General features: G+C 50.1%; 3 protein-coding genes across 4 annotated transcripts; 1 reads left to right on the top strand and 2 right to left on the bottom strand.

Annotated features, from left to right (window-relative positions):
• On the bottom strand, positions 1-2,829 carry NIFK (nucleolar protein interacting with the FHA domain of MKI67). The gene is made up of 6 exons (XM_053471928.1): positions 2,615-2,829; positions 2,120-2,248; positions 1,551-1,659; positions 904-1,115; positions 380-442; positions 1-300 (listed from the first exon to the last, which is right to left on the bottom strand). Exons 1-6 carry the CDS (start codon positions 2,717-2,719, stop codon positions 103-105), a joined length of 816 nt encoding a protein of 271 aa, XP_053327903.1. The 5' UTR covers positions 2,720-2,829; the 3' UTR covers positions 1-102.
• Positions 2,830-4,365: 1,536 nt separating this feature from the next.
• On the top strand, positions 4,366-7,189 carry TSN (translin). The gene is made up of 6 exons (XM_053471930.1): positions 4,366-4,653; positions 5,043-5,136; positions 5,318-5,414; positions 6,242-6,357; positions 6,442-6,521; positions 6,648-7,189. Exons 1-6 carry the CDS (start codon positions 4,588-4,590, stop codon positions 6,882-6,884), a joined length of 690 nt encoding a protein of 229 aa, XP_053327905.1. The 5' UTR covers positions 4,366-4,587; the 3' UTR covers positions 6,885-7,189.
• Positions 7,190-10,517: 3,328 nt separating this feature from the next.
• LOC128502169 (uncharacterized) lies at positions 10,518-24,572 on the bottom strand. Of its 2 annotated transcripts, XM_053471917.1 has the most exons (8): positions 24,443-24,572; positions 15,692-17,171; positions 15,484-15,571; positions 14,489-14,657; positions 12,939-13,143; positions 12,142-12,755; positions 11,498-11,643; positions 10,518-11,401 (listed from the first exon to the last, which is right to left on the bottom strand). In XM_053471917.1, the coding sequence occupies exons 2-8, from the start codon at positions 17,082-17,084 to the stop codon at positions 10,603-10,605; spliced, it is 3,414 nt and encodes a 1,137-aa protein (XP_053327892.1). In that variant the 5' UTR covers positions 17,085-17,171; positions 24,443-24,572; the 3' UTR covers positions 10,518-10,602. The 2 variants fall into 2 exon arrangements, with proteins under 2 accessions (XP_053327892.1, XP_053327891.1); XM_053471916.1 differs by having other exon boundaries at positions 15,484-17,171.
• Between the last annotated feature and the right edge of the window lie 597 nt (positions 24,573-25,169).

Below are 25,169 nucleotides of genomic sequence, written 5' to 3'. Positions count from 1 at the left end.
CCCAAAATGTCTTTTATCCAAACTTTTTTTGGGACTTGATCCAGACAATGCCAGCTAGTCCCATAACTATCGACGACTAACATAGCTAATCCTTTAACATTTTTAGTCTGTCTGGATCTTCAACTTCTTGATCTTCCTCTTTTTGTCCGATTTCACAAGCTTTGGTTTCTTTTTGGTTGAAGTTTTCACTTTTGGAAGCTTTAATATGATTTCGTCATCGTCGTCGCTCTCTTCCTGGTGCTCCAAACACACAGACTTTCTTTTCTCCAGCAAGGACGGAGTACAAACCGGCGTGGGATCCTGAATGGAAGGAGAGGGTTACACGCCGAGCCACGCACCGGCTCTCACACCAGGTCTTTGGAAGGTTGTGTTTACTCACCTGGCTGTTCACAGATATGTCAGCCTCTGACGTGGCGTCCTCAGCATCCTTTTTACAAGCAGCCTAAAAAGCGACAGACAAGTTAGACTTTACTGATAAATTCATAAACGGCACCAAAACTAAAAACTGATGGAATACGAGCACACGTTGGGTTAAAACATTTCCCGTATTCTATCAATTCGATCGCGTGTAGGAATGTAACCGGTAAGCTCTTCACTGCACCCGCCATCTAGTTACCGGCAGCCAACAGATTTAACTATACGAGTGCCGTCTAACCAGGACTGGTTCTTCTGAATGCACAGCTTTCACGTCTCATAACTTACTGTATGCTACGTTATAACCCCCACTGCCCAATCTCATTTATGGAGATCCTGATTTATAGACAATTCAGTAAACAGGGCATTATGGCCAACCCCTCCTGGACTCACATTAGTCATGGAAATGCCCAACAGAACTAAAACAGGGTCCACTACCCTCCCCCCGGCACGAAATGTAGGTTTTATAAATAATTGCTGCAAACGTACAAATCCTGGGAAGTCATAGTCGATGCCCTTTTCTCCAAGCCGCTTCCTCAGGCGCCGTTCCTTCTCCAGCAGCTTTTTTGTCATTTTTTGCTGCTCCTCGGGGGTCCGCTTCTTGTTGTATCGTCTCACCGCTGGAATAGTTGGCTTCTTAAAAATGGTCTCACTCCCAATAAACAGCTTGGGGTGCACCTTCTCCGGGGCGATGAACTCACCTAAGGTGAAAAAGCTAAAGCATTAAACCCCACGAATACGCCTAACACGAGGTCTGACTGAAAAGTACGCTGGTTGCAGTCTGTTCCCCGTTATGATCATTTTTGTTCGAATCAAAAATACACAAAAGACAAATCGTTCCGTGCATTACACGAGTACAGGAGACGAGCACAGAAGCAGGCGGCTCCTTAGGTGAGATTAACTGTTTGGGTCACATACTCTCTACCTGTCAAATATAAATATATCTATAGATGTATAGAATGTATTCTTCCCAGGGAAGGGCCGAGGAGAACACAAGCGCACACAAACTTTATTTTAGTTGCAGTCCCTCGATTCCTAGCACCAGAGGTAGAAGCCTTTCTCCTTTTCTGCAGTTACCTATAGAACGTAACAGAGCCTGAAACATATCGGGCGCATTACCTGAGAAACTCACTTACATTTTAACAACCGCTCACAGAAGAGGTAATTGTTCATCGTTTCTGCAACAATTTTAGCAACTTCATCACATTCAAATTCCACAAACGCGTATCCTTTGCTGGTTCCAGTCTGTAAAAGACAGATATGCATTAACAGAGGATGCGTTTCCAATTCATCTCTCTTAGGAAGAGCATAGAAAGTCCCTGCCAGTTTACACCTCGTTAAAAGAATTGCAAAACTTGTGCTGGTCGCATCTACCACGATATTAAACATCGCTAATGTCTAAACACTGGGGACGATTAGCCTGGCGAACATTCAGCTCAATGTCATCAGACAGAAGATACCCTCTAAAACGATGTAATAATGGAGGCGACATACAAAGAATACACATTTTATACACATTTACATAGGTGACAATTATTTCATGTTTTATATAGTGCCATCATGTTCTGTAGCGCTGTACAACGGGAAATGACAATTGTTACAGCACTGTCGTATTACACGCTGGTATAGTCACAATCTATATTCAAGTCATTTCTGTGCAATTCCACTGTTCGGGAGGCACAAGACTAACATGTACACAACGTACCTTCTTGCTACGGGACAACCGTAACCTCGTGACATGACCAAACTGGCTGAAATATTCCCGCAGCTGGGGCTCGTGGAGGGTTCTGGGAATGTGCCCGAGGTAAACGACTCCAGGAGTCAGGGTTTCTTCCTGCAGAAGGAGAAGAATAACAGTCAGTGACCCAACTGCTCGCACACAATGTATCAAAACACACAATGTATCAACACACAATCACACACACACACACTCACTCACACACACACACACACACACACACACACACACACACACACACACACAATCAGAAGCATTACAGCCTGGGCCATCCAATGCATAGAGCTGTGTGTAGAGCACATAAGGGACATCTAAGCACACAGACCCCACAAGCATATTATATACAGACCGGGCCCCCGGCTCGTTATACATAGTACATGGCCCCTGAGCACTTTCACGTCGCCTTTCTCAGATCAGGGGTGCCAGGTATTACCCACTCCCCCCGATGTAACCCCCACATACCTTGGGCTTCCTCTTGATCTGCAGCACCTTCTTCTGGAAAGATTCCTGCTGCTCGGGGTCCAAAGAGAGCATGGGCCCATCGGTAGTAGCCGAACTTTTCGCCATCCTGACAACCGCACTCAGAGCACAGGGAAACCACACGTGGGTCAGACCGGAAAAAGAAACTGCAGCTTCCGGGAACGGTGACACCTGCCGTGCGGAGGACTCAGCACACCCGCCCGCACTGGTAATGCGCCACCTTCCGGCCAAAGATAGAGCGCAGCGGTCCCACAGCGACGGTTCGTAATCCATGCGCCGCAGCGCCACCTATTGGCCGAACACACGAGTCACAGCGCCACCTATTGGTTTATATGTCATAACATTATACCAGCTGCCGTCATCACATTATTACCTATAGCCCTGCCATAGGTGCCCCTATACTACCCCAGAACCCCTGCACCATTAATAAGACACTCACGGCAGGGATGTAACATTTAATAAGGAAACACGTGACACACCAGGGTCCCAGAATACATTCATTTTGGTTTATACATCTGGAAGGCTTTGTGTATTCATTTATTAAATGTTGCGGCTTTTGGACAATTGTAGCAAAAAACGTATTTATAAACTATGTCATCCCAGCTTATGGGACCCTCAAACCTTAAGAACCAGCTGGAGGTTTTTAAAAACCAACCTGTACAGAGGAGCTTGCAATCTACCCCATACGACCCTCAGCCTGTATCTTATAGAAACCTTAAGATCTCCCAGTCACCGACTGCTGAATTTGCTATGTAATCATTTTTAACATTTATAGTTCATTTTTACGGTCCGTCTATTATAAGAGCGCTACGGACTCCGCCGTCACGCTATAAATAAAACATAAAGCAATGTAATTTGAAGGGGTGAGGTCTGTCCGGAGGGGCCACCGGAATAAAAAAGCTCCTCAGTCCCCGCTTTGCTTCCTTACTTCCTGTGTGTCTGCTGCATGAGATGCGAAGGTGAGAATGGGAGCGCCCCACGCCGGTGTGAACCGAATGGCCGGTCGTCATGGAAACCTTGACTTGTCATTATTTAAAGATTATTATTTATTTAATTGAGTCACCTCCATTCAAGCAGGGATATCAACCATAACATACTGATAAAAAGCTCTGACTCTGCCCCTTCACCCTGAGATGAGGAAAACCCCGAGCGTTCACCGGTCAGCTCACCGGGGATTCCACTCTCTTTCCTTTTCTCTCCCATCCGTCGTGTCTCCTCCCGTTCCCTCCATCTCTCGCTTTTTTCTCCTCTAACACTGCGCAGCGTACGGTCTCACTATCACAATGTACGGAATGAGGGCCAAACACCCTAATTGCGGGGCTGTCCTGGGCAACACCTCCATATTGTCCTCTGCTTTAATGATATCTGAGCTTCCTGATTGGTGCATTTCTTCCTGCTATATCACAGCTGGAATCCCTGCTTGAATACAGGTGACTTTATTCAGAATATCTTCACCTCCTGACAAGTAAATTTCAGAAGGGCCGTTATTGGCCATTTGGCTGCTTCTATTAGTGAGTCACTGCAATATGATCTGTGTGAGGAGCTATTAAGGGGTTAATATTTGGGGTTTCGCAGGGGATTTGGAAGGTTGTTTTTTGGGCATGTAAGTTATTCTGGTAATAATTTGAGACGCACCCCCGGCTCCGCATGGCTGAGAGTGAGCGGAACTCAAACACTCAGTCACTTAGCCGAGCACATAATCAAGTGACACAATACGCTTCCGGCTCAGCCTGATGACATCACATGTCGGAGGTGACTCCGAAATCAATGGTCTCCGCTGCTCCTCGGTAACGGCGGCTGTTGCGTGGAGTACCTGGTTTATCCCTAAATCGAAGACCCCTCAAAGGGGCGTGGACAGAGCCACAGCTCCTACCAATCAGCTCTCTGCGGACAGTAAGGTGCCGCCTCCGAGGTGACGTAATTCCGGGAAGTGGAGCTGTTGGAGAAGCGGCACCATGTCTGTAATTGAAATGTTCGTGGAGCTGCAGAGCGGGCTGAGTGCTGACCAGGACATCCGGGAGGTGAGGGGCCCCGGGGGCAGTTGGGGCTGTGGAAGAGTCTATGCCTGGGGCAGTTTGGGTCGCCAAGAGAGACCTTTTAGTGTCTGTAAGGGAATTAGGACTTGAGGCATTTGGCGCATGCTCTGTGAGGAGTAATAAATACCAGTGGAGCTGTCCAGGAGGCCAGCAAAGCGTCTGCAGGGGCCCCGGGCCTCAGTGTTTCCCCAAAGCCCTAAATTCCTGTTCTGAAGCCATAGAGTTATAAAGACTTGCAGCTAATCTGAGCCTCTCATAATCCTCTCTACAGTTCTCGGGGAGATCAGATTTATTTTATTGGTGAAAATGTACCATCCTCTGTGTCGTTATTCGGTCTTTTGGGTCGGCGTTTATTTTTCTCGTTGTGCTTTTAGGAAATAAGGAAAGTGGTTCAGACTCTGGAGCAGACTGCCCGCGAGATTCTCATACTTCTGCAAGGAGTGCACCAAGAAGCCGGCTTTAATGACAGTGAGTAGCGCGGAATTATTTAAGGTCGGGAAGGACGCAGCACCGTAAGCAGGATGTCTGTAGCGTGTGGTTCCTGTGTAATTGGCGTGTTCTCGCTGCTCTGATTACCGTTTGAGGTAATTTCAGGTTTACGTCGAATTTTATGCTAATTCTGTGGTTTTTGACTCCCTTTCCTTGCCAGTCCCAGCAAAGTGTTTGAAGGCTCGGGAGCACTTCGGCACTGTCAGAACCCACCTTGCCACCTTAAAGACAAAATTTCCATCTGACCAGTACTACAGGTAAGTTCAATTCTCAAAGGTAAAGAAAATGAGCCCTTCGAACCGCTCACGGAATGGTGCGAATTCCTGTATTTATGAGCGATTTCTGTATAATTTATATTATCGATCATGTACGGTTTCTTCGCTAAATGTCACAACTTGTAAGAGACTTCATTTGGAACCTCCTGAGATTTAAATCTTTAAAACAATGAGAAATGGATCAGAAATCCAGTGTGGACGTTGTTAAAGTTGTTAATGACTTGTAGAGGAACACTGCTGATTTCTAACATCTTCATAGACATAGAGACACCCTCTATCACTCCCATCACTCCTGGGTTCCAATGGCTCTTTACCACTCCCATCACTCCTGTGTTCCAGTGGCCCTTTATCACTCCCATCACTCCTGTGTTCCAATGGCCCTTTATCACTCCCATCACTCCTGTGTTCCAGTGGCCCTTTATCACTCCCATCACTCCTGTGTTCCAATGGCCCTTTATCACTCCCATCACTCCTGTGTTCCAATGGCCCTTTATCAGTCCCATCACACCTGTGTTCCAGTGGCCCTTTATCACTCCCATCACACCTGTGTTCCAATGGCAAAGTTGTGTTTGCTCATCCAAGTTTAAGTTTAAAAGGCTAATTAGAAAATTCCATGTTTTCTTTAAACAGCTGAGTGGCCCCACACACACATATATATATATATATATATATATATATATATATATATATATATATATATATATATATATATATATATATATATATATATATATATATATATATATATATATATATATATATATATATCTTAGCAAAGCAACAGCCTTCTACACTCTTCATTCCCGCAGGTTTCATGACCAGTGGAGATTCGTGCTGCAGCGTCTTGTGTTTCTGGCTGCGTTTCTGGTGTATCTGGAAAATGAGACGCTAGTAACTCGTCAAGCCGCCGCACAGATATTGGGAAGTAAGTATTTCCGACGCCGGCTGTTTAAGTTTCATGCTGTCGTCTTCTGCCTGCTTATTGTCTCTCTTGTGTTTTTTGTTCCAGTTGAGTCGGAGCGAGAGAAAGGGTTTCATCTCGATATCGAGGATTATCTGTCTGGAGTGCTCAGCCTCGCCAGTGAGCTTGTAAGTCTGAATGACTGTTATTACCCGTTACTCATATATCTATGTAAATATTCCAGAACCAGCACAAGGTTTAAATGTAAACCAAGTTTTTGGTCTTGTACTTAGACTTGTTGTCCCCCCCCCCAGTCCAGGTTAGCTGTGAATAGCGTGACTGCCAGAGATTACGCCCGGCCCCTTCACATCGCCGCCTTCATCAACGAGCTGGATTTTGGCTTTCGACTGCTCAACCTGAAAAACGACTCCCTGCGCAAACGCTACGACGGCCTGAAATACGACGTGAAGAAGATCGAGGAAGTCGTGTATGATTTGTCCATCCGTGGACTCAGCAAAGATCTCACCACCACCAGCATGGACAAGCAGTGACTGCTTGTGTGACGTCGGACTGCAGCCAGGCCGCGGTGGGGATGGTGGATCTGGCCTGGTGTTCATTCCTGTTTGGCAGATTGGGGCAAAAATTGCAGAAAAACGGCAAAACCTATATAAACCATGTTTTTACAGAGGATGATATGTGTCCTGTTTGAAATAGTTGTTCTGTTATGGGTTTGTTCTGTTGCTGATGATGAGTGTTTTGTTTAGCTCCATGTGGATTCTCCTGCCCTGACGTTTCCTCAGCTGTTCTTTGGAAATTAATAAATCCTGTTTTCTGTAGTAAAGCTGCCTTTAGCCAATTATGCCTATTTAGCATGTTTTCAATGAAATCTCCCATTGTGCTAAGCCAGGCATTTGCACTGGGCAATATGAGTGGTATTTGTGATAATTTGTAGCTCGTGGTGCCTTCGGGTGAACATTGTCTGAATTGCAATAAGAAGGTTATGTTTGCTAACGGTTTAAGTTCCGCCGGAAGGATTGAGACTTGCATGACGCTCTGACCCCCGGCCCTAACTCCAATTTGTAGATTGGTGCGCATGTGGCATGCTTGCTTAAAACCATTCAAAGTTTAAATGTCTGTATATCCCTCAGCTATTGGCTAATCCATCAGCGCTCAACACCTGGATATTTAGTGTGCTAGACGTCAAGGGCATTTGTTTCTGTTTTGTTTAAATAAGTGGTAATATTTTTCACCTGAATGTTCTCGTTTATTCATTTCTACTCCAGGACGATGTTTGTCAATAAACATTATCTCCTGCTTTCTGTTGGCTTCAAGCTTTTTGCAGCATAAAGATTTGGGTCGTGAAAACAAATTGCTCCAAGTTTGCTTCTATGCTAACTCTTTGAAAAGGTAATTTCAACATTCAAGTCTGTAGAATCCCACGGAGTCTGAAAGCTAAAATCTAAATCTTTAGAGAAAAATATGTATACTTTTTAACAGCAGTCTAGAAATCGAAACGCGGTATACTTTGCAGCATTGGTGGCGCGTCTCTCCCTAGAATCCTAACAATTCAGAGCAGGATTGTTTGTAGAAATTTCCATTTTGACATTGAGTGTGTTTTATTTTGCTCATGTAATCTATCTTGTTCTACTTTAGGGTTGTGTTGCATGGAGATTCTCTGCAGCTGTGATGCGCGCTCATCGCTCCTGCGGTAAGAGGTGCAGCACGCGCCGGGTAGTGAGTGTAATAAAAGCTCCCGCGGAGCGTGATGCTTGCAGATAGAACCTCTGTGCAGCGCACTGCTGACATATAACCCTCTTCTATCCTACAACCTGCACCAGGCAATCGCAGTCATTGTAGGTTTTAGTTTAAAAATGAGTGCGTTAGTCAACAAAAATTTTTAACATTTCTTATCGGCCATAGTGCATGGGGGAAAAATTTGCAATTTGGGTCTCGCTTCTCCTGTCCTTATTGTTCCATCTGAAATGGGTATCGGGCTTGAGCCCACAACATCTTGGACAGCCATAGTGTTTCATGTCCCACTTGGGGCTAGGCTAACTTTAGTGTGGGTTCCCTCCCTTGCAGATCTCAGAAAAGAAAGTAGAAAACTGATACCACTCAAAAAACAAACAAAAAAATGGGATGTACGAAGAGTAATGTTTTCGAGACACGAGTACCAGACGCTAGCCGTGTGTCATGTATGTGCAATAACTTGTTTTTCCAGCAGAGGGTGGAATAGAAACATAAAAAATGTCAGCAGTTCGGCCCCATTCGGAGCGTTTAGTCGCCCGTTTCTCCTGCTGTAAAGACTCAAACCTTTATCGGTCCTTGGATTTTGGATGTGTCTGCGTTTTTATCGCGCTTATATCGGATGTTCTGATTCTTTAGGACGTGAATTAGAAACAAAGCACCAAATCTTGACCAGATGTTGAAAGTCAAATTTTATTGGGATCCTCACCCTAAAAATTACCCGCTTTCCGGTTTGCTCCGGTGGCCCCAGCGACGAGGGCAGAGACGGCGAGAAAACGAATCAAGTGCAAGCCTTTAATTAATATAATTACACGGCTCAGCGCTCTGTCACAGGCTTGACCTTGGAATGTGGAGCGATATAATAACACGCTACGAGACCGTTAATAATACCGCAGATCAGACGTAAATACATCCTCGCGTCAGCCGGAAGACCGTGCAGTCACCTCCGCTAGACCGATGGACTCCATCGCTTAGTAAATTAAAAGAGCTATCATCGCCCAACTTAATGAGTGGCTCGGGACATCGGTGATGGACAAGTGTTGGATTTCAGCCCGGTTTCCTGTGTGCCTGGGGCTTCGGCCTCGCTGTAGGGAATGCCCACTCTGCTGAGTCTACGGGGGGCATTAAAGGGATGGGCAAAGCTCCAAGGAGCCACCATTTACCTACCACCTGCCTATTGTGCTTCAGGGCGGATTAGTTTATTACGGCTCAGGGATCATGTTCAGCATGTTGGGGTAGAACTGGAATTTAGCGTTTAAATGGAACAGCCTCCCAGCAGAAGTGGTAGAGGATAATACAGTGAGCGTATTAAACATACATGGGATAGACATACGGCTCCTGAATCTAAAACGAGACCAACGACTTTACAGCAGGAGAAACGGGTGACTAGACGGGGGCCGAATGGGGCTGATCTGCCAATAGAGTCTATGTTTCTACCCCAGACTTTGTTTAATGAACGCAGGCGGCTGCTCTGTTCCTCTGCAGTATTTGGGATTTCAGCACAGATAATGTTAAGGTGCCGGGGAGGTGATTATTGCTCCGTCACTGGCTTCTCAAACAGTTAAAAACAACTATTTAAGCCAGATGCCCCTGTAACGCACACGTAAGATACCCCGTGCGTCGAGCCCGGCTTGCCCTTGGTTAAACGTCTCCATTATCTTTTTTTTTCCCCCGCTTTGCTTTTATTTTCATCAATTCCAAAAAAAAAAACCCACCTGAAAACCAAACGTTTCTTAGGAGAAACCTGCAGTAAATATAAAAAAACCCAGAAAATTATAGAATCAGAAAACCTGATAGTGTTTAACCCTTTCAATGTCAGCGGGATGTATAATGAATCGCACAGCATTAATGGTTAATAAAGAGAGGCTCAGAAGTTTCACAATTCCTTATCTGAAAGTGTCTTATTTACTAAAATGTCTTTACTGAGGAATGAAAAGTGCAAAAAATTATCAGTTACAGATTTTTCCAACCAGAAGTATCTTTTTCTGCCTGAACGTCCTCATTCTGCATTTCCACCGAGTCTCCTTCGGTTCTGCAGCCAGGACGTCAGGACAGATTTAACCCCATAAATTGATTAAATGCTATGAGATGCGGTGCCCCCCCACTGGTTTTTGTCTTAGCGGATCTCTGTGCAGATGGTAGGGATCCATAAAAACCCTGTTCAGTTCATATAGGGGTCCGGGACCTGCTCTGTGCCGGGTCCGGGACCTGCTGTGTGCCGTGCTTAGAACCTGCTGTGTGCCGGGTCCGGGACCTGCTCTGTGCCGGGTCCGGGACCTGCTCTGTGCCGGGTCCGGGACCTGCTGTGTGCCGGGTCCGGGACCTGCTGTGTGCCGGGTCCGGGACCTGCTGTGTGCCGGGTCCGGGACCTGCTGTGTGCCGGGTCCGGGACCTGCTGTGTGCCGGGTCCGGGACCTGCTCTGTGCCGGGTCCGGGACCTGCTCTGTGCCGGGTCCGGGACCTGCTCTGTGCCGGGTCCGGGACCTGCTCTGTGCCGGGTCCGGGACCTGCTCTGTGCCCTGCTTAGAATCTGTTCTGCGCTGTGCTTATCATGATGTTCGGGAGAGCGTTTCGACGTTTCTTCCATGATCCCAGCTCCCTAGAATAGTTCTTGATTTGTCTGTACCAGTGCTGAGTTCGCTCGGTGTCTCCGTCCCGGAACACAAAGCCCTCGCGCCTGATCTCAAGAAGTTCGAAGGTCTCCTCACAGTCTGGGTCGGAGGACACCACACAGTGGCCAAGTTTTAGGGGGTCCCTAAGCATCACAAACTTGCCACCGCTCTTGTCTTTGATGAGAACTAAGACCGCGTCCTTCACGGTCTGATTATCAGAGCTGCCTTCGAGGCTAGACTCAGACGTCCTCCTTATATTCACCATCAGTAACGCCTGCACGTTCTGGAACTTGAGAGCCTTGCAGCCCTTCCTGACCCATTGGCCATCGGTAGGTTGTGCCATCTGCAGAGCTCCCTCCTTGATAAACCGCGTCTCTTCTCTCGGCCATGCCATGTGCTTGAAGGCCATCTCCCTCATCTCGATGTTGGTCACCTCCCTGTTTTTCCTGCTGTCTCTGCGGAAGGAGCGCAGCGTCCAGGGGTTCCCCTCCTGCTTGGTCTTCATGTTGATGTGCTCCAGGTGCGACTCGATGCGGCTCTTGGCCTCCCACAGACTGCCGTGGTCCGGGTGAAACTCTGTGGTGCTTTTCAATATTCGACTTAGCAGCAGCGGGTACTTGGTGACCCTCTGTAAAGGAGCCATGAGGAAGGAGCGGAGGTTCATGCGTCTCAGCGCCGTGTTATCGTTCTGAGACACATCCAGAAATATTCTAAAGCAGGAAAGAAAAATAAACATCATTTAGAATAAAAGCGTGATGTAAAGACAAAAACTTGCCTTTTGGGGCGACACTTTAAGGGCGTCTCACCGCAGCAGCTCCTTCTCCTTCTCCAAAGCGTTGAGCGTGGCCACCGAGGTCGACTGCTGCAGGCAGTAGACCTGGAACGCTGGTAACATGTTCACAAACTCCAGGAAGACCTCGCCGATACACACGGTCATCAAGTCATCATCGCCCTGCGGACAGGAGAACGGGGACAGATAAAAACCCCTGATACCCGCTTGTCTGCCCATCGCCTTCATGGTACCAGGCGGTAGAGAGGCAACGACCCTCGGAGGCGACCAGCGGCTCTTATCTGCCAGCGAATTCTATGTTTCTATGTTCCTGTTCTGGAATCTGATCTATTTTGGGTTCATGGGACAGATTTTACCCCAAACCGGGTATCTGCGGCATTTTAAAGATTACCCAGGGAGCTGCCGACGCAAACCCCAGACACCATTCCGTCAGGAAAGGTAATAACGTTCAAATATTGTATTTATCTGAAGAAAATGTAAGCAGTAATTATCATCCGTATCGCATGTGGAGATCAGTCGTTCCTAATTAACCCTCGATGGGTCTTATCATTTTAGACCGATCGCTCTGTAACATTTTGGGGGGGGGTTGGGAAGCTCCGGGGAGGATCTCAGGAATGGGAGACTTTTCTCTGAAATGGTAACAAAGTATCAGTGATGTACCTGATCCAGAGACTGCTCGATTTCTTCTTGCAGGACCTCCAGGAACTTCTCGTTGAGGTCGATGAGCTCCTGTATGTTGCTGAACACTATCTGTAGCTGGTCTTGTGTCAGAAGGCCGGCGGTCTGCATGGGGATGTAAAATTCCTCTTTGATTATCCTGAGGTCCTCCCCGTAGCTCGACTCCGTGTTTACGAACTCCAGTATGGCCTCCTTGCGCTCCATCCTGCGCATTACGCATTTACTGCACAGAGTCTCCCGTCTCTTGCCCCGGCTCTCAATGTCGACGGCCGAGTCCCTCTCTCCGCAGTCGGTGCACGGGCGGTGAGCCTCCCAGGCCTCCAGAGAAGCTGCAGCCTCAGCCACCTTGGCCCTCCACTTCCTGGACAGCGCGTCCCCGATGCCGCTGTCGGCTCTCTCCACTTCCCCCGGTTTGGCCGGCCTGGGGGCTTCATACTCTTCGCGGTCGTCGTTGACGCCGACTATCCCGCTGTCGGTGCTGAGGCTGCTGATGTTGCTCCAGCGATGCCGCGAGCGGTGAGAGTGTCCGGCGGTGCAGCCGCCATCCTTCCCCGAGCTGCAGGACGTCGTAGTGTTGGCTTTCGTTAGCACCGGCCCTGGGCAAGCAGAAAACGCTAATTAATGGCCGGAAAGGAAAATAACGTAATCGCTGAATCTGATTATTCCTCCTTAAAGTAAAAGATTTTGTTATAACCTAAGAATAAAAAAAAGTTTCCCTTTATTCATATTCCTAAATACAATCACGGCCCCCTGGACTACAGGATAATAATGGCGGGTACCGTTATCCCTGTCTTGCCTCCTGCGCTGCGCATGGTGGCGAGCCGCAGCCGCAATCTTCAGCTCCAGCTGCTTGCGCTTCACCGCGTCCGTCGGCATGGGGTCGCTGAAATGGGTGCGCAAGCGGCACCCGCGCTGGCTCCTGCCCGTCTCCGCCGATTCGTGGCTCATGTCCGAGCTGGATCTCCGGCACCCGGGGCTGCAGACCTGCGCAACAAATCAGCCGTTACCCTCCACATTCCAGTAACGCATGCGCTCTTTGCATTGCAGAGCAGCGGAGCCGAGGAGAGGAGCCGAGGAGAGGAGTGGAGGAACGGAGGAGAGGAGCCGACCGGCAGAGCCCCCCACCCACCGGCTCCGCTCCCTGCGACATTTCTCACTCCCCGCTATTTACAGAGATCGCGGCTTAGATGGCGGCCCAGAAGGGTCTGGCGGGGCAGGTAGGTTGGGGCAGGTAGGTTGGGGCAGGTAGGTGGGTGACTGACCACTGGCGGGGGCAGGAGGCAGAAGGGCATCGCAGGAACGAGAAAGATAAAAAGAATCTCCTGAGGACTTAGTGATAATTTTTATGCTTTTGTCTGTAATCTGATTTATCACCATATTTCACGATTATTCTGTAATAATAATAATAATGATTATTAATAATAAGAGTCATCTGCAGGGGTTTCCGTATCACTTGTTTCTGCGGGATAAAAATGATCAGGAAAGACTGCGGGGTCTCAATATTGGGGGACAAAAAAGAGGGGGGGTGGGAGAGAGACGGGGAGAGAAAAAAGAGAGCATAGGAGAGAGAAGGGGAGAGAAGAGAGAGAGGGGATGGGAGAGAGACGGGGAGAGAAGAGAGAGAGGGGATGGGAGAGAGACGGGGAGAGAAGAGAGAGAGGGGATGGGAGAGAGAGAGAGAGAGAGAGAGGATAGGAGAGAGAAGGGAGACAAGATAGAGAGAGGGGATGGGAGAGAGGCAGGGTGAGAAAAAAGAGAGAGAGGGGTGGGAGAGAAAAGTTTTTCTGGCAAATATTTTTGTCCATGGATTCCCGCAGATCTGTGACGGATCCTGATATATTATTGGTTCTGATCACCGGCTGTCGCCTGCGTGCAGAGCCCCGGCGGTCCTAAGCCTGCGCGTCACACTCAGACAGCCTTAATCCCCCCCGCCGAGTATCCGCTGCTAATGAGCCGCGTAACTCACCAAAAATACCGACCGAAAAGCTCTTTTTTTGTAGAAATAACAAAAGCTTTCAGCTGCAGCGAGAAGGAAAACCCCCCAAAAAAGGAAGAAAAGGTAAAAGAAGAAAAGAGATGACATCAGAGGAAGGCGAGAGCTTTGAGCTGCAGGGACCGTGCGAGGCGTCAGGGAAGGGCGACCTTTGCAGGTTATTTTTAAATGCCCCTCGCTCTGACACGCGGGGGTCTCGGGGCAGGCGGGCTGTCGCAGGCAAAGCTTCTGTAAACTGAAATGATTGACATGGAGGCGCCAGGCGCCAGCCCACCCTTTACAGTCTGATTTTGCACTACGGGACCCCCGGGCGCTGCCCACCCTAATGACACTTACGCTGGATTTGCCGTCAGCGGCGACCCCGTTAGCCGACGTGGTCTCGCGGCTCGATGTTGCCATGGAGACAGCCGGAGATCGATTGTTTTCCTCCTGCGATGGAGTATCGTTTTTCGGAAGGTCACATGATACCCTTGCCAGAGGCTCGGCGGCCGTTTCAGCGCTGCAGCTGGGAGGAAAGTAACACCATCAGCAACGGCTTAGAACCTGCGCGGCGGAGAACCCCGTCCTAGAACCCGTCCTGATGGGAGTCTGAACGCTCCGGAACATTAGAATGATCTGAAGTTAAAGCTCACTGATTTATCTATACATTATACAGGGGCCGGTCACTGATTTATCTATACATTATACAGGGGGCCGGTCACTGATTTATCTATACATTATACAGGGGGCCGGTCACTGATTTATCTATGCATTATACAGGGGGCCGGTCACTGATTTATCTATACATTATACAGGGGGCCGGTCACTGATTTATCTATACATTATACAGGGGGCCGGTCACTGATTTATCTATACATTATACAGGGGCCGGTCACTGATTTATCTATACATTATACAGGGGCCGGTCACTGATTTATCTATACATTATACAGGGGGCCGGTCACTGATTTATCTATACATTATACAGGGGGCCGGTCACTGATTTATCTATACATTATACAGGGGCCGGTCACTGATTTATCTATACATTATACAGGGGGCCGGTCACTGATTTATCCATACATTATACAGGGGGCCGGCTCGCTGATTTATCTATACATTATACAGGGGGCCGGTCACTGATTTATCCATACATTATACAGGGGGGGCCGGTCACTGATTTATCTATACATTATACAGGGGGCCGGTCACTGATTTATCTATACATTATACAGGGGGCCAGTCACTGATTTATCTATACATTATACAGGGGCCGGGTCACTGATTTATCTATACATTATACAGGGCCGGTCACTGATTTATCTATACATTATGCAGGGGCCGGTCGTTACCTCTTCTTGATCAGATCCAGGGCTGAGCCGATGAGGCCGTCCTTCATTCTCTGCAGTTTGGCTCCGTAGCCGGAGAGGTCAGCGGCTTCTAAAAGCAGAGATGGACAGCAAGAAGGAGAACGGGCTTCAGAGGTCTGAGCCTGCGCAGCCACGGTTTTTTTGCCACCAGACACATTGGGCTCACACAACACAAGCTCGTCTCTCTCACCGCGCACGGCAAGCGCCTGGAATGGAGACCTCGGGACCGGGCCGGAGCAAATGGGAGCGGAGGAAGCGAACCGGTATGGGGGTGACTGAGCTCTGCCGCCTAACGAGCCATGCGGTGCAATGACGGGGCCGCACGTAACGCCGCCCCCGCTCTGGGACGTCTCCACCGGGTCGCCGAGGGCCTGACTACGAGTTCCTGGCACTAACGCACTTGTGTCATCATTACCCGGTCTGCGCTTTTCCGCCATATCCGGCAGCCTTCGGCCTCCGCCTGGTCCGGGTTTCGTTTTGGACGAGCGCTCCGTGTTTTCCTGGCAGACGTCGCTATTTGCCCCGGCGCCCGTCTCCTTGCTGCGCATCCTTTTAAACTCCTCGAATGTCGGTAGATACAGTTTGCCCTTGAGGCTCGGGGCGGTTTTGGCTGCATCCGCTTCCCAGAATGAGCCAGAACCCGGCCTCTGCTCTTTGAAGGACTCGGCGGTCTTGGATTTGACCATCCCGCTGCTCTCCTTGTCTCCGTCGGGAAGCGCTAGATCGGGGAAGCTGTTTTGCCTTCGGAGCTGGAGCCTGCGCATGGCCTCCTGCTTGATGCGCTCTGGGCTGGTCCCGTAGCGCACGAGGCTCGCGCATCTCCTTGCGTTTGTGCTGTCGGTGGCCGCCGAGCCGCACGTCTGTCTGCATTTGCAGCGCTGGCGCGTGGCGCTCTCCGCAGGGACGTTGGCCGCCCGGTTGCTGGCGTACGTCGGCGTCCGTAGAGGCCTGTTGGGTTCCACCATCTTGGAGCTATGGGTTCTCAGCTTCTCCTTAAGCTCTCGCTTGGCGTCGCCATGAGCGACTTTGTCTTCTGTTGTAGGAAGGAGCCACTGGTGGACGGGAGGCGCCGTCGGGTCTCGATGTCCGACTATTCTCTCCGCAGAATGGCCACAGATATCGGCCACGTGCCGGAGCGAGACCTTCTCGGCAGACGCTTCAGGCGAGGGCCTGGAACTTCGCCAATGGAGGTTAAAGTCACCGTCCAGGCTCCTATAGTGAGCGTCAAGACTCGATTCAGAGATGGCCGTCCAGGGAATGTTCTCCAGACTCCGATACAGCCTGGTGGTCTCGTTGCCGGTGGATGTGGCGCTGTCTGCATGATACCCCTGCGCGGGGCGAAAAGCCCCTATGCCACAGTGATGGCTCTCTAAGCTCTTTAATGGATGCATGCTGCCGAGCGACGTCTCCGTGGGGTCTGAGCGCGGCCGATGAGTCTGGGGGCTGGAAATGATGCTGGAATGGTGGGTTTCATCGTCGCGGATGTATGTCATAGCAGATGAACATGGGAGATTTGCACACGGATGTTGGAGGAGACAAGGACGCCCCCCCGAGAATGGCTCCCGGTGATGCTCCGTGTCCATAACATGGAAGGAGGCCGGCGGGTACTCACTACGTGGCACTTCCACCTCGGAGGGCGCTGGAGCGACGTCAATGTCTGCCGATCAACCCTTCAAAACAAGAAGAGAGACGTCAATTCTCTGAGACCCCCAGAGATATCTCACGGGGGTCCCGGCTGGACGGCTACCTTTCACTCAATCAGCTTTAATACCATTTATCTGTGAAATATGAGCGGCTACGAGGGCGAGGGGGTCCGGTGATGACCCCACAAAAGCCCATCACAGACATCCTCTCCTCCTGATTTCACCTCTCTCCTCCCTGTTCCCCCCCCCGATGCCCCTATTATGATCGATAAAGCCTGTCCCTCGGGGGGTATTAGAGGCAGCATTTTATTAAACCCCAGGGGAAAGAATATATCATTTACTTAGAACAGATGGAAGGGTTACTAATACTATATCTCATAATTAACCCTTTCAATGGCATCAGACGATGATCTGGGCATCGAAACCCCTCCCGGGTTATTGTTGCCCCAAATAAATAAGGGGGCTGTTGGTTCCTTCGGTGTAAATAACTTTTACATAAAATCCAAAAATGATTTAAATTGAATAAATAAATAACAAATAACATTTATTTTCTCTTTTTTCTGTGCCCCGGTTTGGCTGCCGCCCTCACTGGTCGTACGTCGAGCCGTCACTGACTGTCGCCCCGCTGCGTTCGTCTTTTGTTCGGCGTCTTAAATGTTGTAGTAAACTGTCCGTGTATTTGTTCTGAACGCTGGTCCTGGCAGTGAACGGGTTAATACTCCCAAGAAGCCGAGCGCCCGCCGCTGATGGACTGAAGCCGTCCGCCGGGAGCGCTTGTCTGTAATCTGAGAAATTAAACGACGGAATAAAACGGCGCTCTGGGCGCCAACCGCACTCCCCAAACGGCTTCAATCACTCATAGCTGCCAACTATCCACAATCTCGGTGCCAGTCTCGCCTCCTTCAAGCAAATCTGTCCCATCCAAGAATACAAACCGTACGGGGCGAGGAGCAACAGCTCTTACTAAACTTGTTATGACAATTCCTGGGGTTTTTGCCCCAATCTCAGTGTGAAGGGGCAGATTCTCGGAGTCACAAAGTCTGGGGCTGCCTCCTTCCTACCCCCCCCCCCGCTGGGATCATATATAAGCCCCCCAGTTGGTGCGTTTGCTCCCCATTATCATATCTGAGAGCTGTCCGGGTTTAGCCCGGAGACTCGGGGTAAACGTCGCTTCCCTGGGTCTCCGGGTCATTAACGGGAAACTCGGATTGGCGGCAGCAGCGTTGCGGCACGCCCCACTCTCCGCCCACTTCATGACAGGCTATGAAAGGGTTAATATTTCAGGGTCTCAGGGGCCGCTCTTGTAGTATGGTTATCCCTCCCCATCGTGTCGGTCTCCGGCCGTCGCCCTCTTATTATCTCGTTTGCCAATCGCCAGCCGGTTGCAGAATTCTAGAGGTCTGACTGAGAGCCGAGCCAATCAGGAAGCGCGTCCCGGCGGAATATTAACGATCCCTCATTAATGAACCCGACGCTGAGGCTAAACGATGCGCCATCTTCTCATCCTCATTATCTGAGGGTAAAATAATGAGGACGGACTGGGGAGGAATTTCTCGGTGACACCGCTGATTGACAGGTCACCGTTTACTGATGCAGAGCGTGACCCGGGACGGGGGCGCCGATCGTTCCGCGGGGTCCCATTAATTCATCCACGCGCTTCGGAACAAAAGGTTCTGTCGCATATAATAACGCGCAGATATTACCACCCCCGCTGGGAGCCCACACCTTCACCCCCCCCGCAATTAGCACCAGTGGCCGATTTAGCTCACTTCGACCGCTGAGAATGATAGGAGTTGCAGTGCTCATTAGCCACAGATGCAGTAACCAATCACAATGAGAGTTTGATGTATTGCTGGACTGTGAGCAGCTAAGGGGTTAACCAGCAGGCTGCAGTATGAATGGAGGGTGAGGCTGCGGTGGAAGCGACGAGTGAAGCGGCAGCCAGGCAGAGGTGGGAGAGCCGGGCCTGGCCTTCACAATAAGTGACGCGAGTAATGAGCCGTCTCACCCGAAATGCCACCGGCCCCTGATGGACGGCTTCGCCCCGCATGCTAATTGTGAACCCAGAGTTACGGCTTGGAGTCTAACGCCTGGCAGAGAGGAGACAGCAAATGTCACACCGAGGCTGCTGTCTCTGCTGGGGGGGCCGGAGGGGCCGCGCTCATCACAGGGGTCTCAGGAGCAAATGCTGCGCGTTTTACATCTGGGGTTCAGCCCCAAACAGCGATAAATAAAATGTTTAGAAAAGAGGAGAGAAGAGAGAGAAAAAAGAGGAAGAGGAGAGAGAGAGAGAAAAGGGGGCAGAAACCCTCCGCCCCCCCCCGGGTGAAAAAGAATACATTAAATCGTCCATAATGCCCCCAGATGTGGCCGCCCCGTCCTATAATTAACTATAGGGGAGAGAGAAGTTAACGGGGAGGAATAATCCTGAGAACAGGAAGATAAGAAGCTGCCGGTTCCTAAATACATATAACTAATAGCAACCGACAGCCAAAAGTTCAGAACCACGGACAGCGGCGTATAAAAACCCTGAGAATCCGCCCCGGGGCGGGGGTAAAAACCCTGAGAATCCGCCCCGAGACGGGGGTAAAAACCCTGAGAATCCGCCCCGAGACGGGGGTAAAAACCCTGAGAATCCACCCGGGACGGGGGTAAAAACCCTGAGAATCCGCCCTGAGACGGGGGTAAAAACCCTGAGAATCCGCCCCGAGACGGGGGTAAAAACCCTGAGAAACCACCCCGAGACTGGGGTAAAAACCCTGAGAATCCGTCCACCCCTACACCCTGGGAGTAAAAACCCTGAGAATCCGCCACGGGACGGGGGTAAAAACCCAGCGAATCCACCCCTACACCCTGGGACTAAAAACCCAGTCAATCTGCCCCTTTACCCCAGGCCGTGAGATCGGGGTCACTCGGTATGAGCGTTAATCATATTGCAGACGTCTCTGGCACAGAACGGGTTAATAGCGCGCCGCCAGTTACCCTCCTTGCTGTCTCTTTGCCGTCTCTCGCTCTGTAATTTGATAAATCACTCGCTGCCGGCGCCCCCAGCCGCAGCACAATACCCCGGCGGGGCAAACAAACAGAGGGAGGCGGGGTGAGCAGCGAGAGGGGCAATTATTGGTCCGTCTCTTAATTACACAAAAAGATTATTATCCTCATCACTCTCATCCAACGCAGAGCGTCTCGCATTAATACCCAGCGTCCCGAGCGGCCCTGAGCTCTCGGGGGCAAATCCGGACTGAGCGGCATACCTGCCAAGTGTCCTAGTTTAGTTTAGCCAGTCCCTCTTTGATAGACGGTTACCCAGCAAACATTCTGAGCTCCTAGAGAAGAGGGGCATCAATGATATGAGGCCCAGAGAGGGACTGCATTGGGACACTTGGTAGGTATGCGGTCATTAATCCCACATCTGATTAATAATTTAGTCGCCGGGGCCAGCTGTGGCCGTCAGCGGCTCGGAGTTATTGTCTGGCGGTCGCTTTGTTACTAAGCTCTGCAGAGAGCGATAAATCATCCTCAGCGTCTTAACGAGACACGAACCGAACATACGCAGGCGAGACCACCATGCGCGCCACCTCTCGCAAACTGTATGTCTCTCTACCCAAACTGTATGTCTCTCTACCCGAAGTGTATGTCTCTTTACCCAAACTGTTTGTCTCTTTACCGAAACTGTTTGTCTCTTTACCCAAAGCTCGTCTCTCTCGTCATAAAGAGATTATCTTTATAAAGCGCTTTGTTTTTTTGTTTTTAAGGCATGAACTTTTTTTGCAGTAATTCTCCCCGACGCGCTTCGCCCCCCCTCCCCCCGCAGTGTTTTTTTTATTTTTAGCCTCCATTGAATCCTGATTTCTATCGAGCGCCCGGTGCGTTCAGAGGGGTTCTGTTGTTTAGCGCTCTCTGGTTTAGCGCTCCTCCACAAGGTTTGAAACCACTCGGTAATGAAGCGTTTAGGTCTCTTTAGGCCTCCATTAAACGCAAAAAAACCTGAATTCAAACCAAAATTAAGATTCATCTCCAGCTCTGTTATTTCAACAAATTGGTTATTCTGTTACTATTTAAGAATGACACTCCCGCTCCTCGTCTCCCGCTCCTCGTCTCCCGCCCCCCATCTCTCGCTCCTCGTCTCCCGCCCCCCATCTCCCGCCTCCATCTCTCGCTCCTCGTCTCCCGCCCCCCATCTCCCGCCTCCATCTCTCGCTCCTCGTCTCCCGTCCCTCCTCTCCCGCCCCCCGTCTCCCGCTCCTCGTCTCCCGCTCCTCGTCTCCCGCCCCCCATCTCTCGCTCCTCGTCTCCCGCCCCCCATCTCCCGCCTCCATCTCTCGCTCCTCGTCTCCCGTCCCTCCTCTCCCGCCCCCCGTCTCCCGCTCCTCGTCTCCCGCTCCTCGTCTCCCACCCCTCCTCTCCCGCCCCCCGTCTCCCGCTCCTCGTCTCCCGCCCTTCCTCTCCCGATTCTCGCTCCTCGTATCCCGCTCCTCATCTCCCGCCCCCGTCTCCCGTCCCCCCGTCTCCCGCCATTCATCTCCCGCCCCTCCTCTCCCGCCATTCGTCTCCCGCCCCTTGTCTCCACCCATCGCCTCCCGCCGGGCATGCTGGGCAGTGGAGTTGTGAATGGTGTCACGCGGTGTTCCCAGGGCTGCAGTTTGGCCGCCGGCGTCAGGAACGCTGTCAGTTCGGATCACGGACTCGCCGGCTGCGTTACCCTCGGGCGGCTCTGCGGCTTATGGGGGCCGAAATAAAGCGACTTCCCAGGGGCCAATCATTCACCCTTTGGGTGCCGGGGATCTGGGCTCATTTTTTCACCGAGGCCAGTTTTGCGCTGGTTGTATTTAGGATGCGACCATAGAAGCAGCGGAACCTAAATATTTATCAGGATAGGTTATTCATAGACACCTAAATGAGGGCAAACCGTATCACGCCATATATAACATCATATATCATACGATATATATCCCACCATATATGACAAGTTATACCACGCCATATATCACGCCATTTATCACGCCATATATAACATCATATATCATACTATATATATCCCACCATATATCACAACTAATATCACGCCATATATCACGCAATTTATCACAACATATATCATACGATATATATATCACACCATATATCACAACTTATATCACGCCATATATATCACACAATATATAAAATCATATACCACACCATATATCACGACATATACAACATCTTATTTCATACGATATATATCACACAATATATATCACACCATATATCACACCATATATCACGACATATATCACGACATATATCATACAATATATATCACACTATGTATCATACAATATATATCACACCACATATCACAGCTTATATCACGCCGTATATTTCAGACCATATATATCACACTTTATATCAAACCACATCTCACACAATATTAAACCATATATATCTTGCCATATATAACACCGCATATCACACTATATATATCACATCCTATATCACATCATATTATACCGCATATCACGCATTCGCAGACTCGTTATTCCATTCTCTTCGTTTAAACCCATAATGAAGACGCCGATGAAGGGATCAGAATAGTAATTTGGGGGGGGGGGCGCAGGGGCAGATGTTGCCGGGGGCTGCCGGGCTCCCACCCCCCTGCGCTGTTTGCTCGTCTCCCGCATTGTTTGCCAACAGAATCTCGATGACATCAACATCAAAAAACATGAATTTATCCTCCTTTGTTTTCCTCTTTTGTTGACAAATTAAAGCCACGGAAATATTGTGAATATTATTGTTTTGGATTAAATTGTCGTAAATATTTGTACTTTTCCCTCCTGTAACAGCGCTATGGAATCTGCTGGCGCTATAACAATACAAACCGCACCCCACGGGCAGAACTTTCTAAATGAGCCGCCCCCGAGGAGCTTCAAAATATTAACTCTTTAATAGGCCATCGAGAAGATTCTATGTAATGACTCGCTAAATGTGTGAATACAACCTGCTTTTTGATCTATACATTGTGCAGGGAGCATTTGTAAGGATTGGAGGGTCAGAGGTTTACATGTTGTGGAAGGAAATTACTGAGAGGGTGGTGGGTAAGTGGAACAGACTCCCAGCAGAAGTGTTGGAGGGTATTAAACATGCATGGGCTAGATACACGGCTCCTGAATCTAAGACGAGACCAACGACTGATTAAGGTTTGAGTCTCTACAGCTGGAAAAAATGGGTGACTAGACGGGGGGCCATCAGGGGCCGACATGTGGTGATCAAATGAGTCCTCGAGCTGCACCATTTGCCGCGAGGCGCCTGCGTTATATCACCGGCTTATTTCTCACATGAATCAAGAATGACTTAAAGTTTGAGTTTAAAGAAAATACACAGAGAAAGCTTTCAGGTAAATGCATGGAATAACCTCCCAGCAAGGGTGGTAACATGCTAATGCCCGAGTTATACAGTCGTCGTCAGCAAGTCCCAGGACTGAAAATAGTGCTTCTCAGATGGAGACCGGAGCGGCCGGCCGGTTCTTACGTTCTGCCAAAACCCAAGCGATTCAATAAAAAACGGGAAATCCGACGCATTCCGCGGAAGCCAAAAAAGCAGTTAATTCCGCGAAAATCTGCCGAACGGGAATTTAACGCAATTTCCTGCAGAATAATCCTGAATTATTCATCGCAGGCGGCTCGATGCATTGATCGGCGTTCACACCGCTTGCGATCGTTAGATATTTCATTGCGAGGGTCCACGCTGAGGGCCGCAGGGGGTCGGCTTTAAAGAGAAAGGACAGATTTTCACCTAAAACGTAAAACCCGATCGAGGCGAGAGCCCCCACCGCGTTAACCCTTTCGGTGCTGGAGCGGTTGCACCACCTGGGGTAGCCTCTGTGAATGACGGGTGACACGCGTCAGTGGGGCAGACCCCTAGGCATGGAAAGGGTTAAGCCTCGGGTAGCCTCTGTCAGCAGCGTGGCCAGGTCCTTGTGACGTGAACAATAGCCGCTAGCAGTCCCCTGTCACAGGTCACCATTCATGTCACGCCAGCGAAGGTCAGGAATCTCCCAGCTGTCACCGAGTTGCAGGCGCATGGTTACATGCGACATGTGGGGTTGGGTTACCTTCACGTTACTGCACCATCCCTGTAACACAACCCCTCAGGTGCCTTTAGACTGTCAGCTCTTAGAACCAGGTCTCTCCCTGCGCCAGCGAAAACCATCTATTCCTTTCTCCTGCCCGTAGAGCGGCGCCGCGGGACACGACATCTAAATAATAATATCACGCTAAGACAAAGACATGCGCAGCTGCATCACACCCCCTGCTTACCGCGCTCACAGGGAAGGTCCACGGGTTCTGCGGCGCTCCGTGGCAGCGGCCGCTCCACACGCAGTATGTCCACCGGCTGCATTGTTCTCTGGGCGGCTGGTACCGGCTGTGTTTGGGTCGGGGGTCCGCTGGGGTCCGCCGGGTGTTCTGACCGTAACGTCAGGCTGTGTGCGGGTGACCCTGTGGGGTGCCGGCCGTCTGTGCCCAGGGATCCGTGCGTGTTAGGAAGTGACTGTACGGTGACACCTTGCCATGTGTGTATTATACGTGTGTATAGCGTGCGCTCTGTGTATATTGTGTGATGTCCCCAGAGTGTGTCCGGTTGTTGTGCTGTGCTTGGCGTGTAACACACCTGGTTGTTACGCGTGTCCGGTGGCGTATAACACACCTGATCGTTGCGTGTGTCCGGTGGCGTGTAACACACCTGATCGTTGCGTGTGTCCGGTGGCGTGTAACACACCTGGTCGTTGCGTGTGTCCGGTGGCGTGTAACACACCTGATCGTTGCGTGTCAGGCTGTCCTGGAGGCTCCTCGCTCTGTTCTTTGTGTGCAGGTCCTGCGGTGCCGTCTCTTGCATTGAGAATGAGATCCTCCTCCTCCCTCTCGGCTCCGGTCTCTCCTCCTCCTCCTGTTATCCTCCCTCTCTGTCCTCTGTCTCTCCTCCTCCTCCAGTTACCGTCTCTCCCTTGCCGTCCCCTCTGCCGCAGCCCTCCACCGTTTCACGTCT

This window comes from Spea bombifrons, chromosome 7, assembly GCF_027358695.1.
Source record: "Spea bombifrons isolate aSpeBom1 chromosome 7, aSpeBom1.2.pri, whole genome shotgun sequence".
Classification (NCBI taxonomy): Eukaryota; Metazoa; Chordata; class Amphibia; order Anura; family Pelobatidae; genus Spea; species Spea bombifrons.
Note: the sequence above shows the minus strand (reverse complement) of the source record. Positions and strands in the feature narration are given on the sequence as shown.